Consider the following 19,504-nt stretch of genomic DNA (forward strand, 5'->3'; position numbering starts at 1 on the left):
AATGATTTTTCACTCCATGCAGAGAACAACCCATTCTCTGCATGTGCCAGAAGGACTTTATTTGATTTCACAGAGTGATGGACATTTTTGCACAAGTCACATGCTCCATGTGGTCAATTCCTCAATTCTCTTTACAGATTTCTGTGTCATTTCCAAGTCAATTTCTCCATTTCCTGTATTATTGTCTTTCCCTATTTATATAACTTTACTGGCTATTAAACTTCCTGAAACCATACTAAACATGCTAGATAGGGTTAATATAGTAACTATTATATTTCTAAGCTTCAGATGACCTTTTTAAGACAGGAGGGTTATGTTGAAATCATGCAAGATTATGTAACAAGAAAGTCGATGTGCATTTGTCACAATGCTAGGCACACAGCCACCCGTTTAACGGCAAATAAACACCATGGAATCGTCTGATATGGTCCCAAAACATGAAAATGAGGTCCGTATCTCATAGCAATTTCCATTTTACTCTACTCAAAATCCGGTATCGCAAGATTTTGAATGAGATGATGAGCAAGATTTGACACTTGTTCTTTTGTTTCACTTCTTTTTAGACATTCAGTCAACCACTTACACTGTCTTTATCCCTAGAAAACGGCATTCAGTCACCTGTTTCCAAGGGTAAAATAGCGTGTAAACATGTGATATTGTCCCAAAACATGCATGCCAGGTATGTCATTCCAATATGACGCCTTATTTTAAAAAAAGAGAAAAAACAGTTCAGAAGGCTTTTTCCATTTCAGAATGTCAACTCCATGTTTTCTGTCCCTTTTCTGTGATCGCTAGTCATCATTCTGGATTGTCATTTTTTAATTGTCTAGATATTCTGATCCTTTCTTTCCACCGCAGGGCAGAAGCAGAATCTAACGTGCCTGAGATGGTGCAGCTTTTACCAAGTGGATTCTCTGCTCACCCGTCATTTATCCCGAGTGCTTCATTCCCTTCTACAGACATACTGTTAAAAAAGTCGTTTCATCCTTCTGTCTGCACCACAAACGTCTAAACAAATCCACAGAGCCTCTATTGGGGCAGCCAAACAGCACAACACCTCATTAGGGAGCGACTCACAAGTCCTCCAAGCCTTTGGTGCCAAACACACAAAGCTGAAATGAGTCCGTGTGCATCCTGTGAGGAGATGCATTCACTGTCCCTCTAGAGGAACCATAGTGACTGTTTCATCCCAGCTCCATACTCTGGAGATAGAGGCATCTCAACAAATGGATGGTGTTGATGGTTATTATGTAGCTATTAATGATGTCCTTCTCTGCAGCGTGCACTGTGTGCCACTCTGCCAGCCTCTGCTGACTAACACAGCGAGATAAACACTTGAATGTTTATTTATTTTTTTAAACCTGGCGTCCTTGTGGCCAGAATCCAGTCCAGCGTCAGACTCTTTATGCCTCCATTGTCATCAAATAAAAACAAAAAACAATACAAATAGAATGAAATCAGTCCTGCAGTGAAGCAGGGTCACATCACAGGACAGGAGAAGAAAATTAGTATTTGGATTCTGATTAACAGAGAAAGACTTGAAACTCAACAAAATCTCTAACATTGATTTTTGTGATGCATTAGTAAAAAACTGCAGAAGCAATATTCAGAAGGGCGACCGTGGCTCAGGTGGTAGAGGGTCGTCTTCTGAGCGAGAGGTTGGGGGTTCGATCCCAGTACCTGACTATGTGTCGAAGTGTCCTTGGGCAAGACACTGAATCCTAAGTTGCTCCCAATGGTCGACTAGCGCCTTGCATGGCAGTCCTGTCCCACTGGTGTGTGAATGTGAGAGTGATTGGGTGAATGAGCTGTTATGTAAAGCGCTTTGAGACTGCTTCAGTGTGGTGATAAAGCGCTATATAAAATCAAGTCCAAGTCCAATATTCATTCATTACCTCAATGCTTTTTAATTTGTTTGCAGCTGAAAGCTGTAATAACATTTGGGATTAGGGTTTCCCTGTAGATAGCTTCAGGTGCTGTAAATTAGATTTGCACTCCTATTGTCTCCCTAACACTCAGATATAATCACTTTCTGTGGATTACATTGTATAATTGGGTATTTTATGCCAGTTCCCTCTCGAGCAGAGCCTGAAACATGTCTTGTGGACACAAACCGATGCTGCACTTTTATCATTCATTTGTAAGAGAAAAGGTAAAACTTCATCACTCCGAGGAAACAAAATTAATTGAATCTTCATATCACTGCAGATTTATTGGAAGGTTGTTAGACGTGACTTTTGCACCGGCTCGGAAGTGTGAAGAGCTGATATTTGATGCATCACCAAGCGTTCTTAAAACACGTTACCAAAACTTTAGATTAATTGTGACATTTCAAAGTCTGTGTGCACTGTGAACACTTTAAACTGATGATTGTGTCTTCATACAGCTCTGCAGTGCGCCTGAAAACCAACTGAACTACAATCGTGTAGTTCAGATGTAGCAATGATTGCCTTCCTCTACCTCAGCGTGTGCTATCCTAAACTCATCTTTGACTAAACTTTCAGTGCAAAACGTACCACAAATGGACAAATTCCATCATGCAGGTGCACACAAAAATACGATTGTCTGATCTGAGGAACATATTATCAACAATCATGTCAGAGTTTAGAATAATGAACAATATGAGCATTAATACAAGTGTGTTTTTGTTTGGTGTTGATGTTTGATGCATCCTTTTGTATCATTTTTCTTATTGTTTGTGTATTTTTATAGTCATCTTGTGTATTTTTGTTGGTATTTTGGATGTCTTTTTTAGCCATTTGCTATTTGTATTTTTGAGCCCTTTACTACAAAGCTGGTTCACTTCTTACCAGGGTAAATCACCATGGTAACGTAAACGGCTAATGTGCTCCATAACAGGTTATATTCTGGATATCAGAAACATGGATTCATTAACTGCACAACTACTCGTGCCGTCCAATGTGGATATATCTGTGCTGTAACAAAGTGAAACTGACGGCCCGTTCCTTATGGCCTGGATTATGAATGAATAATTGTCTGTTCCTCCATGATAATATAGGCTGCTCTGCAGGGTTTCTCCATGTTTGTGATTCGTCAGACGCTGCAAACATTGCTCCATTAAGTTAAGGGTTAAGTTAACGTTTTGACTGCTGCTCAGCGATTGCACATATTTGGTTAGACATAGCCGTGATATGTAAATTCAGCTTCGTAGTAGAGTCTTTTTTGTTTATCTTGTGTGGTTTTCTTGTGGTTTTGCATATTTTTCTCTCTGGAGTCAGTTATGTAGGCCTTGTCTACATGTAGCTGGTCCTCCATTTTAAAAAGTTACATTCCCAAATCTCCACTTTTATCTGAGTTTTCCAAAAGCCCCATTTTTAATGATAGTATCCTGCATTTTCTTGTGGATGAGGGCCAAACTGTAGAAAAAATATTTGTTTTAGCTGATACCCTGGTACCTGTGGACAGGGTCTCAGTAGCCTTTTTTTAATGTTGTTTTTATACTTTTCTGTATTTTGTGTATTTCTCTGTGATTTTGTGTGCTTTTGGTTTTATTTTCTGCGTTTACTATGGGGGTCACACAAATAAGACTGAGGTCAACCAGTTGCCCATGTCTGAGATGTAGTCAGCGTGAACAGGAAGGGAATTGGTCAAATAAATCAATCATCTTGCCAGCAGGAGGTTAGGTGGCACTATTTCTGGTTCTTATGGTATCTCCGACTCCTCAGAGAGATTTCATGCTGCTCTCAGGATTTATTAACAATTTAAGGAGGAGACAACAGAAGTAGGTCAGAGACAGCTCAGCCCAGCAGCATCACATGGCTGTGCTACTTCCCCACCATCAGACAGGAAGCCAGACCTTAGCATAGATTGAGTGTGTGTTGCTGCTGAGGGCCCACTGACTGACTGACTGACTGACTAACTGACTGACTGATTAATCATGAAACGATGAAAGGATTGTCTGCATAAAAGTCAACTTCCAAAACAGCTCAACAGCATCAGATGAAAAAGTGACTGTTGAAGACGTAGCACTGGTTTATTTTTAACTCAGTAAAAATAGGACAAAGCTGATGATATAAAACTTTAGCAGTTATGGCATCAAACACTCCACAGAGCTATACCCATGCTAAAGGTCCACATCAGCATGGCTTCAAAATCAAAAGTGTAGGTGTCACATCCACCAACTCATGGACGGAATTATCTTGAAAGAGTTTGGTCTATTTTTATATTACACCCATGGTCCATATTAACTCAGTAAGAATCTACCATGTTGGGTTCAAGATGCAGATCTTTCACACATTTTCTGAAAATGTAAAAAAAAAGTTTTTCTGGAAAACCTTGCACTGTAACATGCAAAGAATTCTAGGATATGATATTCCATTGAGCTTCATGAGTAAATTTGATTATCCTTATGGACATATCGGAATAAGGGCCAGGTATTTAGGAAAAATCCTTTTGATAGTGGCAAAGAAATCTATCATGAGGAAGTAGGGCAGAGTGGATCCTCCAACCCAGGACCAATGATAGAAACAATGATTCATTTTCTAAATACAGTGGAGCAAAAAAGTATTTAGTCAGCCACCAATTGTGCAAGTTCTTCCACCCAAAAAGATGAGAAAGGCCTGTAATTTTCATCATAAGTATACCTCAACTATGAGAGACAAAATGTGGAAAAAAATCCAGAAAATCACATCGTAGGATTTTTAATGAATTTATTTGCAAATTATGGTGAAAAATAAGTATTTGGTCAATAACAAAAGTTCATCTCAATACTTTGCAATGTACCCTTTGTTGGCAATGACAGAGGTCAAACGTTTTCTGTAAGTCTTCACAAGGTTTTCACACACTGTTGCTGGTATTCTGGCCCATTCCTCCATGCAGATCTCTTCTAGAGCAGACTTTCAACTCCTTCCAAAGATTTTCGATAGGGTTGAGATCTGGAGACTGGCTAGGCCACTGCAGGAACTTGAAATGCTACTTACGAAGCCACTACTTTGTTGCCCGGGCGGTGTGTTTGGGATCATTGTCGTGCTGAAAGACCCAGCCACGTTTCATCTTCAATGCCCTTGCTGAGGGAAGGAGGTTTTCACTCCAAATCTCACGATACATGGCCCCATTCATTCTTTCCTTTACATGGATCAGTCGTCCTGATGCCTTTGCAGCGAAACACTCCCAAAGCATGATGTTACCACCCCCATGCTTTACAGTAGGTATGGTGTTCTTTGGATGCAACTCAGCATTCTTTCTGCTCCAAACACGATGAGTTGAGTTTTTAAGAAAAACTTCTATTTTGGTTTCATCTGACCATATGACATTCGCCCAATCCTCTCCTGGATCATCCAAATGCTCTCTAGCAAACTTCAGACAGGCCTGGACATGTAATGACTTAAGCAGGGGGACATGTCTGGCACTGCAGGATTTGAGTCCCTGGCGGCGTAGTGTGTTACTGATGGTAGCCTTTGTTACTTTGGTCCCAGCTTTCTGCAGGTCATTCACTAGGTCCCCCCATGTGGTTCTGGGATTTTTGCTCACCGTTCTTGTGATCATCTTGACCCCACGGGGTGACATCTTGCGTGGAGCCCCAGATCGAGGGAGATTATCAGTGGTCTTGTATGTCTTCCATTTTCTAATAATTGCTCCCACAGTTGATTTCTTCACACCAAGATACTTACCTATTGCAGATTCAGGGTTCCCAGCCTGGTGCAGGTCTACAATTTTGTTTCTGGTGTCCTTTGACAGCTCTTTGGTCTTGGCCATAGTGGAGTTTGGACTGTGACTGTTTGAGGTTGTGGACAGGTGTCTTTTATACCGATAATAAGTTCAAACAGTTGCCATTAATACAGGTAACGAGTGGAGGAGGAGCCTCTTAAAGAAAAAGTTACAGGTCTTTGAGACCCATAACATTTTCTTGTTTGTAGGTGACCAAATACTTGTTTTACGGAGGGATTTACCAATTAATTCATTAAAAATCCAACAATGTGATTTTCTGGATTTTTTTTTTCTCATTTTGTCTCTCATAATTGAGGTGTACCTATGATGAAAATTACAGGCTTCTCTCATCTTTTTAAGTGGGAGAACGTGCACAATTGGCAGCTGACTAAATACTTTTTGCCCCATTGTTTGCCTCAAGAATATATTTTTTTTTTCAGTTTTAAGTTTCATATCATGAAGTACTTCAAGCTTCAAATATAAACTCCTCTTACAATCATTTTGTTGTTGTAGTAACTTGTTGTTTGGTATGTGTCATCCTAGTGAGGATGCTTTTCAGTGTAAAGAATAGCTATACAGTACATAAGGCAAGGTATTTAAATAATTATTAAGCTAGTTAGTTAAATATTAAATACTAGGTTATTAATAATAAAATAATAATAATTAAAATAGTTTAATATTATAGCTGGATATAGGCCTCACTTATGAAAGATTACATGCAGCTCTAAGAAATGAAGTGTGACATTTTAAGAGCTTCAGGCAAAATCTCAACTCGGACCCCAGATAGCGTGGCCTTGGCTTTCACTGGAGTTGTTGCTGCCCCTCGGTTCAACATGATACACTGATTTATCAGTTTGATCATCTTTAAACACCTTCATGGACACTCAACTCAAACCATATACACCAAGTTTTGTTTCACAACAATAAAAATGATCACATTCATACAAACATTAACAGTAAATACATAAACAAACACATAGACAGTACAAACAGCATCTGAATTTGTAGTGTGTATGTGTTTTGGGCTGCAGCCAGGATTACGCCTGGGGGCTCCAGGTTACAAAGGAACGTGGACATTACCAAAGCCCAGTGACAATTTAGATGGATTACAGATTATTTCAGCGTAATCTCCGTTCATAATTTGAAGTGGGATTAGGGTCAGAGTACATGCCTCAGAACAAATCACTGAGAATTGAAGATTAAAATGTGCTGCAATGTACAGTACAGTCAGGAAGTGTGTGGAGGATCACATTAAATTAACACATTTTCAACAAGCTTTTTCTGAACCACTTCAACTTCAAAGACCGACTTTAGTTTAAATCACTCAATCAGCCTTCAGTCAGCAAAATGTAGATTTAAGACAAATCCATCTCTGATCAATCTTTCCAAACACACGGCAGTTCCTTCTCCATCGATCAGCAACTTCCAACACTCTTGTCTCATTAATTTAATAAAAAGGCCTCTCGTCCACTCTGGATGATGAAACAAATGGCTTTGCCAAGTAGCCACCTTAGCCGTCACTCTCAGTGTAATTAAAGTATGTGCCGGGTCAACGCAGCAGCAGTTCACTTAAATGTAGATGCATTGATTGAAGGAACGGTCATTAGTAAAACAGGATATTCTCTTTATCCTGACAGCCAGAGGCCATCCTTCACTCATCTAACAGATTTCAAGCAGATGACTGGGTAAATGTCATCTGCCTACTGTATTTAGGACAGCCTCCACAACACACGTAAGCGGCTTCATCGCCACAGAAAGGGCTTGCAAAGGCCTGTCCAATCTTACAAAATCTACCGCTGCGCAGCACTCAGGCACAGTGGGCTGCAATTAACCTGCTGCACAATTACAGAAACATTACAAGACAGTCATATTTCCATTCCTGACTGCATTGTAATTTGCATTAACTTTTAGCAGCTGGAGCTGTCCACTAAAAGCTTCCCCGTGCTGCAGAATGTGACACCAAGGAGTGAGTCAGGTGTACTAATGGAATGATAATGCAGCAGTGTCAGATAAAAAGTGACTTTATGAATTTTAGTTCATTTTCTAAACTGTCTAATCCTTGCATTTTGGTTTTCTTGTATATTGCATCATTGTCATGGTACTCTGTAGCATTTTAAACACGGCAACAGGTCAACTTTGCCAAGTGATCCAAGACCTGTCTGTCAGGGACCTGTTGTCTCTGACGTGTATGTGGCAACGAGCAGCAACCGTAGACACATTGATCAGCCAGAGCATGTTAAATAACCTTTAGTTTGATCATGGAACAGATGACAGGTGGTAATAAAAGGCAATTCGCAAGGCACACCCTACAAAGTAATGGTCCTGCAGGTGGTGACTACAGATATTTCCCTGTCCTCATCCTTTCAGGCTGATTTTTGTTCACTTTTGCGTTTCTGAGTGCCTTCTGAGATGCTATGTGGCTAGAGTGTGTCAGCACTTCCTGCATGATGAAGGCACTGATGCTACATACTGGCTTGGTCATTCTGCAGACTTGATTCCAATCCAGAACCAAAGACTGTCCAGGAGACGAATGATGCTTTGATCCAGGACTGGGAGGAGATCCTTCAGCAGAACATCCATCCTCTCATCAGGAGCATACACAGGCATTGTAGGGAGTACATACAGACACGTGGAGGCCATGCACGCACGCACGCACACACACACGCACCACACACACACACACACGCACGCACACGCACACACACTCACGCACGCACACACACGCACATGCACACGCACACACACACACTACAGTACGGGGGGTGGATCACTTCTAAATTAATGCGCACCAGTCCAACGCAAACCCTGCGCCTGCACGTCTGCCCGTCTGATCTACATTTTCCATAGACTTAGAATGGGTATACGCGCACGATGCTCAAGTCACGTCCGCATATGTGCTTGCAGACGTGTTAACACATTAAAGCGTCTGCACACGTATGCCACACCTGGATGTGCACCTAACAAACACAAATATATCAGTCACACGTAGACGCAGGTGTGGTGTGAGTGAAGCTACAGTGATCAGATGCTCTTCACTATCGATCACCGTCTACGTGACATATAAACACTTAAAAAATATTAGCAGGCGTATACACGCGTGCAGGTATGTAAGTGTGTGAATGTTGAGTGTATAACGGACCAACATTTAGTCCGGTTACAGTCTGTGTCACGACACCCGTCCATAGAGTGGTAGTGACTGTAGTGTTACGCTCTGAGTCAGATCGTTGCTGTGATTGGACAGGATACAACACTCAACACACACACTTACTGACGTGCACGCGTGTACACACCTGCACGTGTAAGTGCCTAATATTTTTTTCAAAGTGTTTACAAGTCACGTTGACGGTGATCGATAGTGAAGAGCACCTGATCGCTCTAGTTTCACTCACGCCACACACTTGTGTCTACGTGTGACTGATATATTTATGTTTGTTAGGTGCACATCCAGGTGTGGCGTATGTGTGTCTACACTTGTACAATGTACAAGTCCTGAACATGGGGGACGGGGTAGCGGTCGGGCGTGGTGGCATCATTGAGGCGGCGGTAGTCGCCACACGGGCGCCAACCACCGTCCGGCTTAGGCACCATGTGGAGTGGCGAGGCCCACGGGCTGTCAGAACGGCGAATGATGCCAAGGCGTTCCATGTTGGCGAACTCGGCCCGAGCAATTATCAGTCTCTCCGGGTTGAGCCGTCGGGCCTTAGCATGGATGGGGGGGCCTTTGGTCTCAATGTGGTGCTCGACCCCATGTTTAGCTGTGTTGGCCGCGAAGGTGGGCTGTGTAAGGCTGGGGAACTCTCCGAGGAGTTTCTGGTACATGTCGCCCTCGGAGAGCGAACTGGAAAGACCGTCATATGCCCCCTCATCGCTGACACATGCGAAGGAGGAAAAGGTTAACGCGTCCACCAGGCGGCCATTCTTGACATCCACGAGCAGTCCGTGGGTGCACAAAAAATCTGCGCCGAGCAGGGGGAAGGAGATGTCAGCAGTGACAAAGTCCCATGTGAAACGCTGACCCCCGAAACATAAGTCCACAGTCTTTGTGCCGTACGTCCTGATGGGGGTGTCGTTGGTGGATGTTAAGGGCGGGCCGTGCATCCCTCCAGCCGCGTCGTCCACTGTAGCCGGCAGGACGCTCCTCTGGGCGCCGGTGTCACAGAGGAATCTGCGACCAGAGAGGGAGTCCTCAATGAACAGCAGCCGGTTCTTTTTGCCTGTGCTCGCGGCCACTACCGAGCGCAGGCTTTGGCGTTTCCCGTCGTGTTGAAGTTGCAAGGGGAGCGGCACCTTTTAGCCTTGGCGCCAAAATGTGCATGGAAGTAGCACAAGCCTGTGCTGGTGCGGCTGTCGGTTGTAGCGTGTCCTCCGCCAGGGGAAACGCCAGCGCTTGGGGACGTGTAGCTGCGTGTGGGGGCCAGCACATCAGGGGCTAAACGCTGGGTGGCCAGGTAGAACCGGTCTGCTTCCTCCGCCAGAGCATGCGGCTCCGTAATAGTCGTATTTGCGAGCGCCGTTTGGACGTGTGGCGGCATATGTCGCAGAAACAGTTCAATGAAAAGAAAATGCGGCTCTTCCCCACCCAGCAGGTTTAACATAATTTCCATGTGTTCAGAGGGCTTGCTGTCCCCTATGCCTTGAATAGCAAGCAGGCGCCGGGCTCGTTCGGATCGTGACAGCTCAAAAATCCTGAGAAGATAAGCTTTGAGGCCTGCATATTTATCCTGGGCAGGAGGGGATGTGATGAAACTTACGGCTCTGGCTGCGGTGGAGCTTCCGAGTGCTGAAACGACGTGGTAGTAGCGTGTGGCGTCATCCGTAATTCCCCGGAGGGCGAACTGAGCCTCCGCCTGTGCGAACCACGTTGCCGCAGACGTCTCCCAAAACTCAGGCAGTCTGAGGACGGCGGAATGCGCCATGTCGTTTCGCTCGGTATTCTGTTCAGACCCGGAATCTTCAGCGGGACTGACGTCGGGGTCACCAGTGTAGCGTGCAAGGACGGGAGTCGGAGGCGGAGTGTCAAACGACGGTGCCAACGGCAGTTGTTTTAATGACATTTATAACGAGCAGCATACAACAACTGGCAGTCTCCTTTCTCCTCGGGATCCTAACACACACGAAAAAGTAAACAGGAAATTCCCACATGTCTCAACTGTCCCACCGGAACTCTGTAACCTTAACTTAGGTTCCGGGTGAATTATGTCAACCCACTACAATGTGTTATTTAAGTGTTCCCTTTATTTTTGTCCCATAAGATTGTCAACACATCATAATACATGTCACAATGAATAAACTAACAAAAAAAAAAAAAAAAATCAATTTTCATAATCTTGAATCAATTGTCCTTTGTTATGCTGCAATTGGTTTAGGCTACAGGGGAACTTCCTCTGGTGAACAAGGAATCTTATTACCCCATTCTTTAAATGTTAGCATTTAAAGCCATTCACTTTTTCCCTTTCTGTAAATAAAGGAAAGGGTGTTTTGCTTATTCATGGGATGTACAGTATATATTAGGGGTGAGACGTAAGTTTATGATCTGATACATAATCTTGGTTTCATGAGATTTTTAAAAATGAGAAAAAACTAACATTATTTTGATTATTCATTAGGCCCGAGCGCCACGAGCTGGCGAAGGGCCTCTTGCTCTCGTAGTGGCCACACTACGAGGGAAGGGGTGGAGCCTATGCAAATGCCACGTGCCCGTCAGTGACCAGGGACCCTTGTCATGTTGTTGGCATGCCTCCGCGCTTTCCGAAAATGTATAGTTAATGGTACTCAAAAAGGGGAAACATTGTTTTTCAGTTTTCAGTTTTCTTTCTTTCTTTCTTTCTTTCTTTCTTTCTTTCTTTCTTTCTTTCTTTCTTTCTTTCTTTCCGAGTGTCGGAACCAACTCACCTACTTTTCACCCATTGAATCATTACCGTAATGTCGGGGCTCTAAAGTGCACTGTTTTATTGGCTGCATGACAATAATTTTGCAATTTTCTAAGAAAAATCCACACAAATGCCGCAACCTAACATAGGCCGCACTCTATTGGCTGGTGAGGGTGCCCTTCAGACAACTCGGTCAATCAGAACAGGCAGGTAGACGGGCTACTGAACTGCAGGTAGGTTTCACGGAAATGTTCGTGTTTCAACTGATAAGTTTCCTTTACAACATAAAGTCTCCTCCTCACTGCCCCACGTCTACATATCAGTATATTTACAGCTTTTTACTGGAACCAGACTGATACACCGCTTTGTCTGCTCTTCTTACCGTGAACTAGGGATGGGTGATATGGACTAAATAAATTATCCAGATAATTTCTGGTATTTATCAGGATAACGATAAACATCACGATAAATAAAAAACTATAGAAAAATGAAACAATTCCCAACTTAAAGTGTAAACAGGTTCCTTACAAACACAAATACATTTGAATACATCAACACATTAAAAAAGGCTACAATAGCTGCTGCCGCAAAGAGCTCATGAGCTGATATTTTATGCAAAATATTAGTGCATGTGGATCACTATTAGTGTTATTGTATGTAATTCATTTATTTCCTCACTTAAAATGAAATTATTTTCTAAAAAAAAAAAAGCACATGAAAAGCACAAATAACTTCATTAGTGTTTTTACTGCTGCTGAATCTTGTTTTATTTATCGGATAATGAGTTACATAAAGTTATGGTAATGAATAACTCTCTGATTTCCTATAATTAAACCAGATCAAGCTGATGATTTCATCATTCAGGATATTTAGGTGTCTAATGGGACCAGCTTTGTCTTGTGAACACGTGAAATAATGAATTTTTGATCACTTTGAGGGCGGAGCAGTGAATTTTGGGCAAAAATGACAAAATATAAAATTTTTGGAAAATGTTCCCATTTGCACATACAAACTCAGATTTGTGTCAAATGTGAATCAGTTGTTAAACTCCTGGGCCTAAACCAGCTCAATGTGGAAAAATGAGCATTGGCACGTCAGCGCCCCCCTACATAGTGAAGAGAATTTAATATGGGACAAATGCCTATTTTAACACACTTCTCCGAGGGCATTTCACCGACAGGGCTCAAACTCACTGGAGATCATCTAAAGAATCGGGACATCAAAAGTTAGCCATGGATTTTTGATAACGTTTACGGCGTTTGCAGGGCAGAGCCGTGAATCTTGGCCTAATTTTTTTATTTTATTTTATTTTTTTAAATGCTCCCATTAGCACATACGACGTCGGATTTGTGTCAAATGTGACTTAGTTGTTAAACTCCCCTAAACCAGCTCAATGTGGAAAAAAACATTGGCATGTTAGCGTCCCCTACATAATGAAGATAATTTAATATGGGGCAAACGTATTTTAACCTCCTAGGGCGTGTCACTGACGGGCTCAAAATCGCTGGAGATCATTTAGAGAAGTGGGACATCAAAAAGTATTTATAGATTATTGATAAAAAAAAATCACATTTTTTGAAAATTCTCCCATTTGCACATACAAACTTTGATTTGCATTAAATGCGAATCAGTTGTTAAACTCTTGGCCCTAAACCAGCTCATTGTGGAAATACGGAAATTGGCCCGTTAGCGGCCCCTATAGAGTAAAGACAATTTAATGTGGGAAAAAAAAATGTTTGGAATTTTTCACAAACTTCTGTTTTGGCCTCTCGATGAAAAAACTCAATGAGACGCATGCTTTATTTTTTATCGTGTTATTTTGTACCGAGATACTCTCCATTTTGTGTTAATAGGAAATTGGCCAAATCTTGAAAATCGTCAGTTCAAACTTTAACACACTCCTCCTGGAGCTACTATTACTACCACTACCACTACTACTACTACAACTCCAGCAATGTTCTTGGATGGTATTACAACAAAAATCAAAAATATGTCTAAGTTTGTATCTCAATACTACATTTATGTCTAAACAAATCAATAATAATGCATTGTGCATGCAGCACAGGCTCCACAACAAAGGCGACAAGGCGAAGGAGAGGGCCGTTTATTGCTGCTTGCAGCTATATTTTATCATTATTATCAATTGTATTACATTAAAATTTTATTTGACTTTGAACTATCATGTAAGTTTTAAATTGTATATCAAAATTAAATACACAACAAAAACAAACAAGACCTTTCCTTTTTAAAGTTTTCTGTTGATAGGAAGGAGTTTGTATCTTTGGTAGAGTTTGATTCAAATAATATTTATTTCCCAAGATGCATCTCTGGAATTAACCCCTGCCTTTCTAGTCCTAATTGCACTTTGAGAACAATACTGTAGTCAAATTTTATTCCCATCCACTTCCTGGTAATTACGGAAATTTCCAGTAAGTACGACTAAAAAACAAAGTTAAATTGGGTTCAACAGTAAGTTTGTTAGCTCTGTAGTCCAGGCTATTTTGAGAAGTAGAAGTAATTTGCTTCATTTAAAACAAGATCAGTGAGCAATAGTAAGAACCTACAGTTGCTTTCATTATGCAGTAATTAAGTAATGCTTTCTATTGGTAACTACGGTAATGATAAATATTCAGTAATTTTGCTAACACTGCTGCAATGCACAAATTTAATCATCTAGTCTTTCACAACAAGCGCCATACACCAGTAATCAACAAATAACTTCAACTCTTGGCTCCTAACTTTCTCAAATTGTTGACATCTTGAAAATGAGCAGAACTCCGTGATTTATTGATTTGTCACTGTCAAGCTGCTGCCACCTCTTTTATCCCAAAATGAGTTGTGCCCATAGTCTTGTCTGTTATTAGCTACAGCAGTCTGTAAAAAAATATGGTTTATTATAGGTGGCCTGATAAGAAAGATCAGGCAGATCTGAGTTTGCTTATACGTTCTCTGTTTAAATTAACAAAGTGTCAGATCAAAGCCAATCAGATCAGATAAGTTCAATCATTATATTTGATTTACAGCTATTAGGCAGTGATGCAAGTGTTGCTATAAAGTCTAAAAGTGGCTGAATAAAAGCAGCCAGGAAATGCAGAGGTGTTTGTCACTATGGTGACAGGCTTCACATTGAGACACTTTTCACAACAGGAGCCTCTAATAAAGTGCCTGATGTTTGTGGACTAAGAATGTATCAGTCCAAGCATAAACAACACTGCAGGGACTATGTTATGCTCTCATTTCATCTGATTAAGCATGGTGCACAGTTCATTGGAAGTTGATGGAAATTTCCATAGTATGACCAATCCAAACATGCCTGTGTGTGCAATGCGGATACGTTGCATGTTGACGACGAAACGATCCAAGTCTCAAAAGACCTAAGCATTTTATTCATACATACAGGCAGGAAGCAGCACGCAAAGCTAAATGTCCTCTTTTGTTTGCTCCAAACTGAATTAAAAGCTTCAGAGGACTGTGAATGAGCTGGAAGTTCTTCAGATGAGTTTTTAAACTTGTGGGAAAAGGTCTGCACAGATAGGTGGGATTAGGTGAGAAAAGACTGACCTGTGTAAGGAGGTAGATGCAGCGAGCAATCGATTTTTTTGTTAATTAATCATTCAGAGCAACAACCCCCTGTCCAGACTTTGGCTCCTCACAGACAAAAGGAATCCATCCCTGCTGTGAGATGCACATAAATTCCCTGGCTTTTTCTTTTCCTAATGTCCTATTTATTGGACTCTGGTTTCAGTCTGGTCAGTGGTACAGAAAAGGTTATACAGTCTGTCAACAATGTGACAATAGCATGATAAGTCTACGCTAAAACATTCATGGTGTTCATCATTGATGAAAAGTAATTTTTTTCTTTGCTTGTACAGAATCCTCTCTGCTGCTCTGAGGGATTACGATTATAGCAAAGCTTGTTCTACGCTACGTTTTTCATTCTTTTAGTCGGTGCTGCTCCTTTGGGTGAGACCACTCGTGATAAGGTCTTATTGGAGCCTGCTCCCGCGCACACTCTGAGAATGCTTTATTTCTCAGGGTTCGCAGCTAGCCTTGAATAATTCAGTGACTATATGTGCTCTTTTGCCAATGACGATTCTTTCTTCTCAATGCTTTAATACATCGAGAGACCCTGTTGCCTCTCTCAAGTCCGACATGCCAGTAAGTGATGGCTCAGGCTGGGGAAATGATGCATAGGCTGACAGTCTGGGTCAATAACTGCCTCTGCTTCATCCAACATGAGTTCATGCTGGACTGAGCATCAGTTGGAAATGTCAAAGCTCAGCGTAGCGAGGTCATGTTTTACCGGCAAAGATGCATTTAATAGTTGCATGAACATGAATTCCAAGCTGAACTGACAGTCATTTGAAGTTGGAGGTTTGATGCTTATCACTCAGATCTACAGGATCCTACACTAAAGTAGGTCTCTTGTGTATAATGGGCGGATTCTTCTTTCCCAGTCTGAGATATGAGCATTAAAGCATTGGACACTCTCTTACATCGACTGTGCAAATGACAAGATTTAGCTATAGGCTCAGAAGCCTGGGGGCATAGAATGCTATCATCATTTCTATCTTTGAGGTTAGGGTGCTTTCATTTTCCTCCCTGATATCTGGCGATACAATTTGTATCCCGATACATAGGTCACAAATAGATACGATACGATACAATATATCACAATATTAAAGTATAGGGCGATTATTGTAATTTTTTTATTTTTTATTTATGACTTAAAAAACAACTAATCTGTAAATGTGTGCACCATCATGAGACCGTTATGTATGAAATATATACTATTGGCATATTTTACACTCAAAACATTGACTTTAACATGCCATGTGCAAACAACTTCAAATAAAAAAAATAACATACAATCTGCCTGTGGCTTTTAAACCAATGTTGACTTTAGTCCAACATGACTTTAGTGCAACATGACTGAGGTTAATGCCAAGAACAACAAATAAATGCAGAAAGTTAGTACTTTCTTTTTAGACTTTATTGAAAAAACACAAGCTGGTCAACATGCCCAGGTTAAAACAATAAAAAATAAAAATAAAATTAAAAATAAATAAAAAAAATTTGATTATTTTTTATTTATTTTAAAAAATCAATATGGATGCATTTAGAATCGATCCGAAAATCGCGCAACGTAATATCGAGATATATTGCAGAATCAAATTTTTTTTTCAACAATCCTACCCTAAAATCTAAGATTTCCAAATGATTGAATCAATATTTGGGTTACCCCAAACTTTTGACATATAAAGGTGAGTATTGCAGTCAAGTTGTACATGTTTGAGTTTTGGAACTCTGTGCAGTATCATTTAGCGTGCTGACAGTTTTACACTGTTAAAGAGAGCAGGCTGATGCAGCTCAGAAAGGTATAAGTACAGTTCAACATTCCCAAATGTCCTATTTCATTAAAGACACCTCAATCTGCAATTTTCTAATAATCATTGGGTTAAACTTCTGCTGGTGTTCTGCAAGATATGTCTTCCTCTTTACAATTCAATTCAATTTTATTTATAGAGGACCAAATACTACAGTAAGTTATCTCATAGCACTCATCACAAAATATTGAGTTATGATGGAAAATTCCCAACATTTATGCATGAATAAGCAAAAATAATGTAAATGAAGTATATTATTTCCCATTTACTTTGCAAGTTGTGGATGCAGGCACCTTAATCATTTTTGCTCCACCAATATCATGATCCTTATAATCATCATCATTATTATTATTAATAAGACTAGTTTATTAATGATAATGTATCCAATGGTGCATACATGTAGAAATTCGCGATCAGCGCCTGCAGTTACGCACATAAACACGGTCCATTCTGTACTCATATCTTGTAATCATGCATATTACATGTCTCCGCTCTGCACGAGCATGAAATATCGATGAATATCAGGAGTTCAGGTTGTTGCACAAAGTGCTTCGCTGCGATAGATCTATAGCTAACATCTCACATGCACGCCGTTTCTCCACCGACCCGCTGCAAACTTTACAGCAGAAGATGGAACCCAAAGCTGTGAGTGGCAGTTTGCTCCTACCTCACTCATGGCTGTGCGTGTCCGTGTGCGGGTCTCAGCTGTCGGTGGTGCGCAGCGGCTCGTGGTGTCGCTCCTCTCCAAAGCGCTCTGCGCGCACACGCAGCAGCTTTTATAGCTCACCGCCTCTCCAGGACAGCAAGAGCGCAGATCTCTGAGTCTCCAATCTGAGGACCAGGATCATAGCTCTCTACCATCTGCTGCCCTGCAGGCGCCTCATCCGTTTATGTGATGATAAAAACATCAAACAGTTGAATTACGCACACATCTATAGTGACTGACATGTAAGAGCACATTACACACATGGAAACACAGACTCACAGCACAGGTGTCCACAACATTTAGTGTCTAATTCAGTTTATAATCACTTCAACCCTGTATCATTTTACAGTAATAATTAAAATACAATACAAATTTATGTGTCTTTGTTTTTGTTTCAGGCAGATGCCAGATTGTTATTTTTAATATAGAATATATGTCATCAGATCTTAATTTATGTATAGAGGCTTTTCACCAACGTCAAGTTCTGGACAGTAACCCGGATGCGCGGCCATGTTGGAGGCACTCAGAGATAAACACTGCTGTTGGAGGCACTCAGAGGTTAACACAGCAATAGATAAACCACAGAAAAGCTGCTCAAAATGCATTATAGATACAAAGGCATACAGGGAAGGACAATGGTTGGAAAAGTTACGCTTTATTGGTTTTCCGTCTATTATGTATTCTGATATCATCAACTACCTGGTTTTCTTGCCAAGCCCGTACACAGTGGATGACCTTAATTCTTGTAAAAAGTTTGGAGGCCTATAACCAGATGGTGTGTGCAGTAGCTTGATATGAATTATATTCTTATTATCACACTAGAAAATGAGTTAAGAGCCACAGCTATCAACAATTCACTTACCTGACAAGAAATGGGCCCAACATATTCGGATGTTGTCCATATTTTTGCCTCGTAGATCCTGGTTTAGCTTTGCTAACCACAAGCTCCTCCTTTCCTCTGATCATTTTTGACATTGTTATCCCTGATTAGCTTTTTTAGCAGTCTATTAAACTCCAAATGTTTTTCACGGTCTGACCAATTAGTACAGCCAAAAACACAGCAATAGTTCACCATTTCCTCTCGAAATTCGGGATTTGCTTGTGTGCATGCACTTTGTTTACCTGCTGAGTATCGCCAAGATGGCGATTTCCGGGTTGATGACGCACTGTGAAAACCCTCTATTATCCAAATTGGCAACATTTGGCATATTACGCAAGTTAGTCTCAGGAATGTCAATTATTTTATTACTGCAGCAAAGGAAATTTAACAGTTATTGCCTAGAACAATATAAACCAATCAAAAAATATTTAGAAATCATTGCGTTGCATTTGGAACACTGACCCTAGTCTCTAACAACTGGCCAGTGTCCCACAGCATCTTGTAGGACTGAACCTCAAGTTTTCTTTTTTTTTATTCCCTTGCAGCCTCAGAAAAGCAAAAGGACAGCCCCCTCTTCTTCATTGAAAGATCCTTACCTTGCAAGCACAGAGCCTGACTGTGTAACTAATGTTTAAAAGCAAGCAAATCTTTCTTCCTTTTCATCCAGTGAATCACAACCAGAGCCAGCTGTTAACTATGATCATATATACAAAATACAAAATGAGCCCTTGATATTAGCCTGTACTTTTTTAATGTTATGTGGATGTGACAATACACAGTTATTGCATCAAGATCATCAATTAGAGCAGTGTTTCTCAAATGGGGGTAGGTGTACCCCCTGGGTACATGATGGCAGTACAGGGGGTACTTGAGAGAGAATGGAAAATTAACAAATAAAAGCAAAAAATATGTGATTTCAAAATGTGTATTTTTGGTTAAAAATGAGAGTTTGAAAGTTAGATTATTTAAAATGTGTGTTACTACTCATTCATTC

General features: G+C 40.9%; 1 protein-coding gene across 1 annotated transcript in view; it reads right to left on the reverse strand.

The window, feature by feature from the left end:
* Positions 1–17,774, reverse strand: part of pcp4a (Purkinje cell protein 4a) — a 39,462-nt gene extending 21,688 nt beyond the window's left edge. The window contains exon 1 of the mRNA XM_028465872.1: positions 17,592–17,774. Coding sequence (XP_028321673.1) covers positions 17,592–17,600 — 9 coding nt within the window. The 5' untranslated portion in view covers positions 17,601–17,774. The remainder of the gene's footprint in view (positions 1–17,591) is intronic.
* Positions 17,775–19,504: the final 1,730 nt, after the last annotated feature.

This window comes from Gouania willdenowi, chromosome 14 (assembly GCF_900634775.1).
Source record: "Gouania willdenowi chromosome 14, fGouWil2.1, whole genome shotgun sequence".
Lineage (NCBI taxonomy): Eukaryota > Metazoa > Chordata > Actinopteri > Blenniiformes > Gobiesocidae > Gouania > Gouania willdenowi.